Genomic DNA, 12393 nt, shown 5'->3' on the forward strand with positions numbered 1-12393 from the left:
TGATGAACGTGCATCCACTTATCTAAACTGTTGGATGGTTTTTTTTCAGATGATGTCTTCAACAAAGGAACCAAAACTTGTTGTTGTTGCTGGATGTTTGACAGGAATCAGTGCTCTAATGGTCAACTTCACTAAAACCATGGAAGAAGGTTTGTGTGTGTGTGTGTTTTCATATTTATTTTCCATTGAGGTCATGTACAACACAAGGCTTCCCACATGTGTGTCTATGGTCAGTTGGTCACTCATTGTCTGTCACTGTCTTGCAGATCCAGCAACATGTCAAGAGATTTTTCAGTTTGCTCTGAAGGCGATCAGTCCCCAGGTAAATGTCACCTTGTCCAACACAGAGCTTGTCGTGGCTCTTGTTCGTAAAGTGATAAAACACTGGACATCTGGACTTTAGCTGAAATAGTGCGATTAAAACTATACAGCGATACATGGTGTCAGAATATCACAATAATAATAATCCCTGCAGGGAAATTGGGTGTGTTGCATTTGCTACTTCTATAATACCATAATCAATAATACTAAGAATAGGAAAACACAATATTAGCAGCAGATAAAATAGACCTTAACATGAAATGTATACAAGTCTGTGCTGTGATATGACCTTTAAGTTCAATAAATATAACAGAATAATAGTAATAATAATAAAGATGATGATACAAATGTAATGTGTTTGCTTGTTGTTTTTTTCCCTTATAGATGACAATGACTCGCTATGCTGTCACATTCGGTAAGATCTGCCTTCTCCACAGCAACATGATAGACCCAGAGCTCCTTGTACTAAACTAAAAACATCTGTGACTCTGTGTTTTACACAGCTGGACTGAGGTTATTAGCCAGACATGCGTCCCAGTTCAGCAGCTGCCTGATGGATCACTACAAGACTCTGTTTGACGTCATGTCCAAGCTCTGCGGACACATCAACGCTGAGATGAAGAAGACGAGTTATTATGCACTTGAGGCCTTCCTCAAACAGGTAAACACTTCAAGGATTCCTATACACACATTAACGACGTAACAAAGTCTCCTGAAAAGTCTCCTCTCATCCTGAAATCCAACAACGCTGCTCTGATCATTTTCCAGGTTGCAATGCTGGTGGCTGACAACACGGAAGAGCATAAAAGTAAGCTGAAGTTCTTCATGCAGAAGTTCTGCGGGATCATAAAGACCATGGAGTCGACACAAAAAGAGCTTTCCATCGCCATTCGAGGATACGGATTCTTTGCCGCTGTACGTGTGCTGCTTTGTTTGCTCTTAGCATTATTGTGTATTTGTCTCGAGCCAGTAGCCAAAGCCTAAGTCGAATCTTGAGCTTCTGTTTGTCTTCATTAAGATTGTGTGATTTGAAATGCTGAAAAAAAATAACATTTTCCTTTGAAGCCATGCAAGAAAGTTTGCCCACAAGATGTGGACCTGATGTACACAGAGCTGATTCAGCGCTGTAAGCAGATGTACCTGACGGAGTCTGAAGGGGAGGACGACAGCTTCTACCAGCTGCCCAGCTTCTTGGACTCCATAGCCAGTGTCCTGATTCACCTGGACAAGGTGACAAATACACACTTACATCCCACACGGCCAACTGCCTATTAATTATATGTGTCATGTTTGAATTCCTGCTTTGTGTCCATGCCCTCAGGTCCCAGAAGTGTACACGCCTCTGCTCGAGCGTCTCCTTGTGGTGCAGATTGACACTTTTCCTCAGTACAGCGAGAGGATGCAGAAAGCTTGTTGCAGGTCCATCCTGAAGGTGCTGGTGGCCGTAGCCTCTAAAGGACCTGTGCTGTGGAGTTTTATTGGCTCAGTGGGTACGTTGATCATGAACGCCGTGCGTCTGAACCCAATGGCCAAAGTGAAAATGATGTGTAGAGGCTGCTACTGTTTTTAGCTCTGCTGAGATTGAGTGTCAAGGGAGAATCTTTTTATTAAGACCTATAGCATCACATGTAAGGTGTGAAATCTAGTCTGCTAACTGTTGAAGATAGCTTGAATGTAGGTCCTGCAGTGTGAATTTTATTTATTTATTTCATTTATGGTGAACGTCTTTTTCAGTGCACCAGGGATTGATCCGAGTGTGTTCGAAACCCATCATGCTCCCTGAGGTAAGATGCAAAATGTTGCTTTCGTAAAAGTGATGCCTATTTATAACAGTGACTCATAGAAAACTGATGTGTGATTTAACGATCTGAATTTTTGTCCTAGAACAATGAAGATGGAAAAGATAACTCTCAGTCTTCCCAAGTTCGTACTGGAAAGTGGAAAGTTCCATCGAGTGAAAACTACCTCGGCCTGTTCAAAGAACTTTTAGACTGTGACCATTTAAAGGTACATGTTTGACATGTCTGTTGTATGGTGTATTTTGTGTGTTGTATTAAGCAACCAGTGTTTTAGTATGTCGATATTTTTTCCTGATGTATAACCTACTAGAAAACTATTGGATTTATGTGGCTGTGTTGTCCTGTGTAGGATTCAGGGTTCTTAGATGGAGCTTTTCAAAGTCAGAACTCTGCTCTCGTGTCACTGAGCCGCCTCCTCTATGATGAGTTGGTGAAATCGATTCTCAGAATTGTGGAGAAGTTGGACTTGTCTGTGCAGAAAGTGGCCACAGGCGAGGAGGTGAGGTTTCCACGGGTCCCACTTTTTTTTGACATTGCATAAGACACCCTCTATACCATCTGTCTGTCTTGTGTATAAGATCTTTTCATACCGTTTATGTCAGCTTCCCTTGGTTTTTGAGTCGTGAGTTGTAACATTCTTTTAGATGGCACCTCAAGGTCCTTCCTGTGATTGTCTCCTTGTCTCTCAGACTCCAGACGACACCGCCCATGCCCTGCCCTCTTCTGACCCCACGGCTCATCTGCTGCCCAATCGGGTCAAAGACTTCACAGCCTTCATCAACCTGGTTGAATTCTGCAGGTGATATAGACACAACACACACACTCCCTGTGGCTGCATGTGACTCACATCTGTGGCTCTTTTGATCCTGTTAGTGAAGAGCTGGTTGGTTTGACAGGATGACAGTAAAATTCATGTTGTTTGTTTGTCTTCCCCTGCAGTGAGCTGTTGCGAACTAAACATGTGGAGTATTTTGAGTCCTGGATGTATCCCCTAAGCCATGAACTCATCCTCCACTCCATACGCAACCCACTTGTCAGTGGCTTTTACAAGCTGCTCTCTGTCACCATGAAAATTGCCAAGAGAATCAAGTACTACCAGGTAACATGGCTAGTGATGCAAAGCTTTTTCTATTGCCGTGTTTCCGTCATGGTATGGTTCAAATCATCTTGACAGGTCACAGTTCTCTTCAGTTTAATATCCCGGCACTTCTTTGAAAGTAGATATTTGTAAGTGTTTGACTGTGTTTCCACAATCCAACACGGTTTGTAGTGAATTTAGAGCAAATCAAAGCCAGTGAGAATCATTGAAAAAAAGTATTCAAGTATTGAACAAAGAAGTCCTGCAGTGCCCTCCTCACTTTGATAACATAACGTAATAAAAACAAAACCAATCTGCTTTCGAACAGGGAGTTGGCCTAAGAAGCTCGACATGCCCTCAGAGTGACTCGGTGAAAAGTGCTTGTTTTGCACTCCTCTCAAAGTTTGGAAAAGAGGTAGGAAGAAGCTCTCTTGTATTTCATGTGACTGTAATAACAGAGACATTGTGGAGCTCTATGTGCAGAATAAAGTGAATGACGTATGGTTTCCCACTAGGTGTGTGTGAGAATGAAGCAGTACAAAGACGAGCTGCTGTCGTCCTGCTTGACATTCGTCCTCTCTCTGCACCACAACATTGTGGCTGTGGACATCAAGGCCTACTGTCCTGCTCTGGAGGTGCAATTCTTCTCTTTGTTTCAAACAAGCTAAAGATGGTTGGATGGAGGACGGTCACTTAAAAAAATAAATGAATACATACATATGTAGTTCAAACACTCAGAGTATCATAACAATAAATGTGTTTGCGTGTGTGTGTGTGTGTGTGTGAATGTTGCATTCAGGCGGCTCTGAAACTGGGTCTGAGTCATGCTCCTTTGGCCAACGCAGCCTTAGATGCTCTTGAGGACTGGTCCTCCCACCTTCCTCTGGAAACTCTGCAGCCCTGCTACACCAACATCCTCCCTCTTCTGGACGGATACCTGAAAACCACCTCCGGCAGCAGTAAGCCAGTCCAACATCACTGTGATGGTCGAGCACTAGTTGTTGTTTTTTGAGGTGATGGATGAAGTAATTCTCATGTTGTTGACTTTAGACAAAGATGATGGCAGCTGGGAAGTGATGTCTTCTTCGTCTTCAAGAAGCGACAGAGGATACGGCAAAGTGATGACGAGGCTTCTGAAGCAATCCAAACAGTTCACCATGGTAATTGATGCGCAGACTTGGATAAGATGTTTGAGTATTGTGGGAGTAATTTCTCATTTAACATTTACTTGCTCGCTTTTGCATAGATTAGTCCTTTTTTTAGACCGCAAAGATTTGATCAAATAAACATTTTGGGTTTTTAATCTCTCCTTAAGCAGATTTAGAAGAAATATAGAAGAAGTGTGTGGAAGAGACTGTTAAGTGTATTTCACAAATGTTTTCAGTGTATTAAGTTATATATTATATATATTTCACCTGTTCCTTTTATGTGACTGCAGGAAGATGCTCCTCTTGTCGCGGTGAGGCTGCGCGTGGTGAAACTGCTCGGTCACTTGGGAGGAAAGCTGAACAGGAACCTCGTAAATGGTGAGGACTCCCAAAGTCGACCTTGTCATTGAGGTTTTATTTAGTTTGGTCCATTACGAGAGCATCGCAAGACGTTGGCTGCTTGTTGTTGTACCCACAGTGGTCTCCTCTGAGGAAACGATGAAGAAATTTGTTGCCTGGGACACAGAGAAGAGGCTGAGTTTTGCCGTGCCCTTCGCCGACATGAAGCCAGTCATCTACCTCGACCCATTTCTGCCCCGCATCAGCGAACTGGCTCTGTCCACAAGTGACAGACAAACCAAAGTATGTCGTTTAACATCACAGATTCAACTGCCTGCGAGCGAATGTTAAAACCTGATGGCTCTTAACCTTTATGCAGGTGGCAGCGTGTGAGCTGCTCCACAGCTTAGTGGTCTACATGGTTGGGAAAAGTGCTCAGATGGTGGAAGGGAAGAGTAGTTTGCCACCTATGTACAAACTGCACAAGAGGTTATTTCCGGTTCTACTGCGTCTGGCCTGTGATGTTGATCAGGTATGTGTCGTTTATCCTCTTTTAAATTGCTTTTACATCATATTTATAAGTGTGTTTTGATGTTCTAATAATGCATCTTAAATATTTCTTGAATTGAATTTAAGGTTTCTCTTGTGAAAATGTTGAAATTGTATTCATGGACAAAGCTGCTGCTGCTTGTATAAACATTTGAAATTTTCCTCAGGTATTGCATCTTGTGCCAACCATGTTAGTTTCACATGAGCAAATGAGTGAATACACGGACAATGAATCTGAGTTTTATTTTTTTGTCCAGGTAACCAGGCAGCTCTTTGAACCACTGGTCATGCAGCTGATTCACTGGTTCACCAACAACAAGAAATTTGAAAGCCAGGACACGGTAGCTGTTCTGGAGGCCATACTGGTAAGGCTGGCTTCAGTTTATACATCTAGTATTCATTTACAAGCATGAATTAAAGGTGTATAATTTCTTTATTATAATGACCAGAAATAGTTTGACCTGTGTTGTATAAGTTGTTGATTTGTGTACATTTTTGTCCTAAATGTTTGCAATCTAATTTTAATCAAGACCACAGTTTCATCTGTCGATGGCATGATAATCCCATTTGTGTTGAGGGAAAGAAACCTCTGGTAGTTAATCACTCGATAAAAACCTCCTGAACCGACGGATTATTAATGAATTAGAATTAGTGATTGTGAACTTGCCTTTGCTCGTGGAAAAATGGGGATGTGGTGCCTTGCTGAGGGGCACCTCAGGCTGGATTTGAACCAGATCTGCAGTCAAATGCTTACCCCCTTACAGAGAAGATGATTGCACAACTCCCATGTTCCATCAGTGTGAAAATTGAATTCATCCACTTTGTCAACTAAAATATACACACAGTTGTTTTATACTAGATTACAGGAAATATTGTAGTTCTTTGCCTCACTGTTTTTGTGCAGGACGGCGTGGTTGACCCCATGGACAGCACCCTGCGAGACTTCTGTGGCCGCTGCATTGAAGAGTTTGTCAAATGGTCAATCAAACAAACCACCCCCAAGCAGCAGGAGAAGAGCCCCACTAATATGAAGTCGTTGTTTAAGCGGATCTACAGCTTGGCCCTGCACCCGAATGGCTTCAAAAGACTTGGCGCTGCGTTAGCTTTCAACAGTATCTACAGACATTTCAGGTAAGATTCCTGTATGATCACAGACACACACAGACAGGGCCATTTCTAAAAATGACCTTATTGACCGATGTGCATCATGATATTTGCTCATTGCTGATGTGTTTGTCTCTGTAGGGAAGAGAATTCCTTGGTGGAGCAGTTTGTCTTTGAAGTCCTTGTAGTATTTGTCGAAAGTCTGGCCCTTGCTCACTCAGACGAGCGGTCAATGGGTAATCATTCTTCCACTTCGGCTTTACAGACAGAACATTCTACTGGCCAACATATCAGTGTGTTAAATAAATGGATAGTGAGTGACATGTGTAGATGATTTCTATCATCAGTCTAAGCTTCAAAGGTGATGCCTCTGTATGTTAGGGCTGCAACTTATGAATATTTTTTATAATCAATGAATCTGTTGATTATTTTCTTGATTAACTGAGTAAATATTGAAAAAGTTTTGATCATTTTTTCCCAAACTTTGAAATTATGATATCTGCAAATGTCTTATGTTGTCTACAAAACAACATGAATCGGTTTTAAGATAAGATAAACTTTATTTAGGGGAAATTCACTAAATTAAGACAGACATGTGCTTGGCATAGACATGTTTACCCTGTAATTGTAATTCAGATGTCTTCTATTGTTTTCATAAATGAATTCTAAAGAGCCTGCTTTGCACATCAAAGTAAAATGTGCAGTGATTGAAGCTGACTCCCATTATTTTGTGAGTGTTGAAGTGTCCCCTCCCACTCCCCTGCCCTCAGGTTCACTGCAGCAGTGTCGAAGTGCCATCGACCATCTGAAAAGAATCATCAAATACAAGGCTCCCAGTCTCAGTCAGCACAATGTAAAGAGACGTGTTCCAAGGTCAGTCGTTGGTGTTCATGTGAATCAGTCTCATAAAGTAAATACATTATATGATAAAGTTGCTTTGAAATGAAATGTTTTCATAGAGAAGCGTATCGATGATGATGTTTGTGTCTGTCAGGGGCTTCCCTCCTGATGAAAAGCTCCTCCTCTCTGATGTGGTTTTATGGCTGCTGGAACAATGTGGCCGCCCTCAGACTGAGTGTCGCCACAAATGCATGGAGCTCTTCTATGAGTTTGTTCCTCTGCTTCCAGGTGAGCACCTTCTCCCCACTGCACCTTGTCCTTGATGAAGAGAAAGAAATAGATCATAATTAAGATTTTACAGTTGTCATAAATGCCTTGGTGATTACTTTGAATGAATTTGTTCCCGTTTGTGTGACTGAACATAGAAAAGTCATCTCCATCTCAGTGGCTGGACGCTATCATGAAAGACAAAGGTGTAAGCTTCCTGATCTCGCGGTTTGAGGGTGGAGGGCTCCTCGCTCAGCCCACTCTCAGGGACCTGACTGGTCCTTTCAGTGTCCGAGCCACGCTGCAGTGGATGGATCTGCTGCTGGCTGCTCTGGACTGCTACAACACCTTCATCAGCTTACGCATCATCAAGCCTCAGCACATGCCAAGTAAGTCCCAGGACTGTCACAAATATCTTAAAATGACTATATCCCACATATGCAGACCAGGATATTATCTTTAATATCAGTATTGATTTTTTTTTCTTGCTTTCCTCTTACTTCTGGATTTCAAAACTCAAAACCCTTATTCCCAGAATCAAAACCAAACAAACAACATGACAACAAAAAAATTGCTGTAGAGTTACTTTGATAATTGTTTTTCCCCCACTTTTCCCAGCCTCGAAAGACAAGTCAAGTTTTCTGAAATCCACACATTTCTTTTTGACCGAGCTTGCGACCCAGGATCTGGCGGCTGCCGAGAGCTGTTTCCCTCTCAGGGAGCGAAGTTCTCACTTCAGCCCGAGAGAGGTGGACCAGTACAACTACAGCAAGTGCACCATCACTGTTCGCTTGCTGGAATTTGCCACAATGATCCTTGTCAAGGGAGACCCGGAGTTTATTAAGGTAAAACTGAATTTCAGACTCAGTCAGGCACAAAAAAAAAAGGTTATTTGCTCATTAGTTCTTAATTTCATTTACAGCTTTTGGAAGGAGATTTGTTTTGCGCAGTTTTCTTCGATTTGACTGCACTGGTGGTGTGTGAACCATCCACTGTTGGTTTTAACATGGCCGATGTGGAGGTAATGAAGAACCTACCAGAAGTGTGTGTTCCACTACTGAAGGCCTTGCTGAACTCAACATACCGCACTCGTCTTGAAAGCAGCCTGCGAACAAAGATCACGCGGACAAGGTGTAGTCATTGTTAATGAGTGCTTTATTTATTTTTGTCTGCTGAGGCATTACGTTTAATTGCAGTCTTCCTAACACCCCACTCACTGTTTCCTTTTTTTGTCTCCATAGTGTAGAGGAGTTGTGTGCTGTAGACTTCTACAATTTAGGCACCGTGAGCCACCATGAGAAGATGGAAATGCTTCTGTCCTCATGTAAACAGATCAACAAAGCTGACTTCCTCAGCTCCATCCTGCACAGCCAGGTATTTGTTTTAGCATTAACCCAAAACAGGTTGAATATTTTAGTCACACAATCACCAAGCACTCGAAGAAAAGGGAACATAAGTAAAATGCATAAACCAGTGTTTCTCAAACACTTATTTGGGTTCCCATTTTTTAAAAATGATAAACTAATCATGAACCAATTCACTATGTACATTGTGCAAAGAGCAACATCTAACAATTTTTATTATACAGACATTTCCAAGAGATATGTTTGAAAAAGTAATCACAGTGTAATTTTGTACACGCTATTTAAAGTATACATATAAATCTTTAATTAATGATTTGGGGAAGAAAATCATCTGATTTATTTGATTAAAAAATATCTGGCCACTGAGAGTCCCTACCCAGTCTCTGGTGAATGACTGGTTTAAATTCTGGTGCCATATGTTGGGGCTTGTTCTCTTGTCACACATTTCTTTGTTTTTACGTCATTCTAAAAGGATCCAGCATATGTCAAATCCCTCGGGTCCAGACTTCTAATGACGGTGTATAAAGGCATAGCACCTGGCGAGGACAGGAAGGCTCTTCCATCATTGGATGTAAACACCAGGAGGGTTGCAGATGGCCTGCTTCAGCTTGCTTTTTCTCTCAGTCAGCAGGTCAGTGAGAGTGTTGCTGAACTAACTTTACCAGAAAGCTGCATTAGGATGCAAATACATATGTGAACGAGAGTAGTGGACATGGAGGAAAATTACATGTTCTATCACATTACATGTTCTATGCAGAGTGAGCAGCTGGTGGACTTGCTGTTGAACACCATCACACTATCTGTGCCAATATCTGGAAGTCACACCAAAAATGTCCTGAACTTCTCCCACGGCGAGTACTTCTACAGCCTCTTCAACATGACCGTCAACACCGAGCTGCTCCGAAGTCTTGACACCGCGGTTCCACGCCTCATGACCGCTTCCTCCCAAAATCCTGCCATGGTAGCTCTTACTTGTTAGAATGTTTTTATTAGCTTTAAACAATGTTGCTTGAAAAGGATCATGTTTTCTTTTTCTGTGTTGAATGTTTTCATCAGGTGAGTGTGTTGCTGAATGGCATGCTGGACCACAGCTTTAGAGAGCGCTCGGTGAGGAAGACCCAGGGAAAACAGCTGGTTGAAGAGGTGCTAAGAAGGTGGAGCAGTCTGCAGTCGTGGTGGGAAGGAGACTCTTCCACCCCAGAGAGCAAAACTGCTACTCTCTTACTGCTCTCAAAGCTCCTGCAGGTATAATGAAGCTGGAGTGTACCAGAATGACCTTCAACAACCTTAAGTTCACAGTAATCACAATGCAAGTTTTTAACAGGGCTGAACAACAAAAATCAAAGTGATTTTTCTGACTTGCATTATATTGCAAATGGATTTTGAGTTGCAATATACTTTTTCAGAATAACATTTACTTAGTTATAGTGTTAAAATAAGATGGATATGCTTTAATGAGAGGATGAGAACTTTTATTCATTCATTTTTTACCACTTTATCCTTCTGCCAGGCCAGTCTTTGCTTTTTGCAAAATATATGAATTGTGAACATTTATTTTGTCTCTAACATTGTTTTTAAACGTGTTAGCTGTATTAATTATCTATCTATTTATCTATCTATCCCTTGCCTACATACTGTTTTCAGAATTTTCTGTGACAGTGAATTACTTCTCTGTCATCAGATCGATTCTTCTGTTTGTTCCAATGTCAACCACGAAGCATTCAGACAGGTGTTTTCCACTTTCACTGTGCTGCTGATGGACATGAATCTGCCACTGAATCTCAAGGTAAGAATACAATAGAGTACAAGATTACTCCAATTAACTTTACCATTTGTATGTGTTATTAAAAATGAATTATTAAAGTGAATGTTTGGATTTTCTCCCGTGTTCAGAGTCAGGCTCTGTTGGTGTTGCCCTTCTTCACAATCCTCCCAGATGAGCCGCTGGCTGAGCTGCAGAGAGCTCTTGACGCCCTGGTGGTGTCGCACTTCCCCATGCAGTCCGATGAGTTTGCTAAAGGCTCACTGCACCGCAACAACTACATGGACTGTGTTCGCAAGGTGAAGTGTGCCTTTCTTCTGCCGTGGGAGAAACCTTGAGTTTTTATACAGCACAGTGCAATTTTACTTGAAGCATACTGTTCTGATTAGAGCTTTTTGTTTTTAATAGAAATTGATTGAAATTTACTAAAACTGTTGTTGCTTTTAGATGCTGGATGCCCTGGAGCTTTCTCAGAGTCCTCTCCTGCTCAAAGTGCTGTCAGGGATTCTGTGTCGAGACAGAAAACACATCATGGAGGAACAGTTCCAAACCTGTTTCCAAAGAGTGATGAAGCGGTGAGTAAAGTCTCCACAGTTACTTGACAATTATATGAGGTTTCTTTCCCAGGTGTAGCATTTTAGAATGGGTATAGAGTGTTTATATCACTTGTCAAATAGGCAATTTAGACTCATTTAGTGTAGAACAATGACTGGGCTTACTACTAGCACTACTAGTCAGTGTTTCTCTGTTTTCCTCCATGACCCATCTGCTAACAATACTGCAACAAGCCAACAGGGGGCACTCCAGATACTTTGGCTTTACATGCTGTCCATATAATGCTCTCTTATGCCCTTATACTGCATTTGGTGATGGTGAATTTGACCTCTGTCCTCTCCCTGTGTCTTTCACTGCTTGATCAGGTCGAACAGAGAGCGGCAGCTCCAGCTGCTCTGTACAGTGTATGGAGTAATCCAGCAGGGTGATGTGCCGGTGAACTCCATGCTGCAGGCCATGATGGAGAGAGTTTTACTCCCGCTTGCCTCTAACTGCAGCACAGCGGCACTCGTCGACTTCTTTGTGGCCAACGTCTCTGACATCATTGCTTTGCTGCTCAGTCGCCTGACCAAGGTTTGCCCCCTAACTGTAGTACATTTAAGATTTTGTTTCAAAATAGTAGATGTAACCCTTCACTTTGTCCATGGTACCTTTTCACATTGTGGATAGTTTATTTTTAGTATTCCACATTAGTGCCACTACTAGATTGCCACTGATGGTATAGTTTGGATTGGAGGAACACACACTGGAATTCAATTAAAAGTGAATTTATTTTTTAAATTTCAGTCGAGTGAAACGGCATTTGAGCTCCAGTTGCTGAAGAAGAGCGGCTGTTACAAGCTGATCGAGCTGCTATATTCTCGGCTTCCCAAGGAAGAGGTTTACTCCAAGGAGTCCCGCATTAATCAAGCCTTCTGTCGCTCAGACAAAACCGAGGGGAACGAGATGTCCAAGACGTTGATCAAGTGAGACTCCTCGACACTCAAAGTTCAAGATGTGACATGACGGTGATGTGTCGTGACACATGGATCTTAATTGTCTTCTGATTTAGGTCCTGTTTTGAAGCTTTCACTGAGAACATGGCTGGCGAGACTCAGCTCCTGGAACTCAGGAGACAGAACCACTGTGCCGCATATAACTGTGCCATCGCTGTCATCAGCTGCAGCTTCAACGAGGCCAAGTTCTACCAGGGCTTCCTCTTCAATGAGAAAGCAGAGAAGGTACTGTAAACCCCCATATGCTTCACATTTATAATTTTGTGTTTTCA

At 42.1% G+C, this 12393-nt stretch overlaps 1 protein-coding gene across 2 annotated transcripts in view; it reads left to right on the plus strand.

The window, feature by feature from the left end:
- Nucleotides 1-12393, plus strand: part of prkdc (protein kinase, DNA-activated, catalytic subunit) — a 30206-nt gene that overhangs the window by 2328 nt on the left and 15485 nt on the right. For both annotated transcript variants that reach the window (XM_044028839.1, XM_044028848.1), the window contains exons 7-43: nucleotides 50-149; nucleotides 267-322; nucleotides 706-736; nucleotides 825-982; nucleotides 1090-1236; nucleotides 1387-1551; nucleotides 1643-1811; nucleotides 2056-2105; nucleotides 2206-2328; nucleotides 2470-2619; nucleotides 2810-2919; nucleotides 3060-3219; nucleotides 3527-3613; nucleotides 3714-3833; nucleotides 3998-4157; nucleotides 4249-4358; nucleotides 4637-4724; nucleotides 4825-4988; nucleotides 5065-5217; nucleotides 5492-5599; nucleotides 6139-6365; nucleotides 6480-6574; nucleotides 7109-7211; nucleotides 7333-7466; nucleotides 7604-7834; nucleotides 8064-8290; nucleotides 8368-8576; nucleotides 8687-8819; nucleotides 9282-9440; nucleotides 9567-9770; nucleotides 9866-10054; nucleotides 10491-10595; nucleotides 10703-10870; nucleotides 11019-11146; nucleotides 11492-11699; nucleotides 11913-12091; nucleotides 12178-12346. In XM_044028839.1, coding sequence (XP_043884774.1) covers nucleotides 50-149; nucleotides 267-322; nucleotides 706-736; nucleotides 825-982; nucleotides 1090-1236; nucleotides 1387-1551; nucleotides 1643-1811; nucleotides 2056-2105; nucleotides 2206-2328; nucleotides 2470-2619; nucleotides 2810-2919; nucleotides 3060-3219; nucleotides 3527-3613; nucleotides 3714-3833; nucleotides 3998-4157; nucleotides 4249-4358; nucleotides 4637-4724; nucleotides 4825-4988; nucleotides 5065-5217; nucleotides 5492-5599; nucleotides 6139-6365; nucleotides 6480-6574; nucleotides 7109-7211; nucleotides 7333-7466; nucleotides 7604-7834; nucleotides 8064-8290; nucleotides 8368-8576; nucleotides 8687-8819; nucleotides 9282-9440; nucleotides 9567-9770; nucleotides 9866-10054; nucleotides 10491-10595; nucleotides 10703-10870; nucleotides 11019-11146; nucleotides 11492-11699; nucleotides 11913-12091; nucleotides 12178-12346 — 5277 coding nt within the window. The remainder of the gene's footprint in view (nucleotides 1-49; nucleotides 150-266; nucleotides 323-705; nucleotides 737-824; nucleotides 983-1089; nucleotides 1237-1386; nucleotides 1552-1642; nucleotides 1812-2055; nucleotides 2106-2205; nucleotides 2329-2469; nucleotides 2620-2809; nucleotides 2920-3059; nucleotides 3220-3526; nucleotides 3614-3713; nucleotides 3834-3997; nucleotides 4158-4248; nucleotides 4359-4636; nucleotides 4725-4824; nucleotides 4989-5064; nucleotides 5218-5491; nucleotides 5600-6138; nucleotides 6366-6479; nucleotides 6575-7108; nucleotides 7212-7332; nucleotides 7467-7603; nucleotides 7835-8063; nucleotides 8291-8367; nucleotides 8577-8686; nucleotides 8820-9281; nucleotides 9441-9566; nucleotides 9771-9865; nucleotides 10055-10490; nucleotides 10596-10702; nucleotides 10871-11018; nucleotides 11147-11491; nucleotides 11700-11912; nucleotides 12092-12177; nucleotides 12347-12393) is intronic.

The sequence above is a fragment of the Solea senegalensis genome, linkage group LG1 (genome assembly GCF_019176455.1).
Source record: "Solea senegalensis isolate Sse05_10M linkage group LG1, IFAPA_SoseM_1, whole genome shotgun sequence".
In the NCBI taxonomy this organism is placed as follows: domain Eukaryota; kingdom Metazoa; phylum Chordata; class Actinopteri; order Pleuronectiformes; family Soleidae; genus Solea; species Solea senegalensis.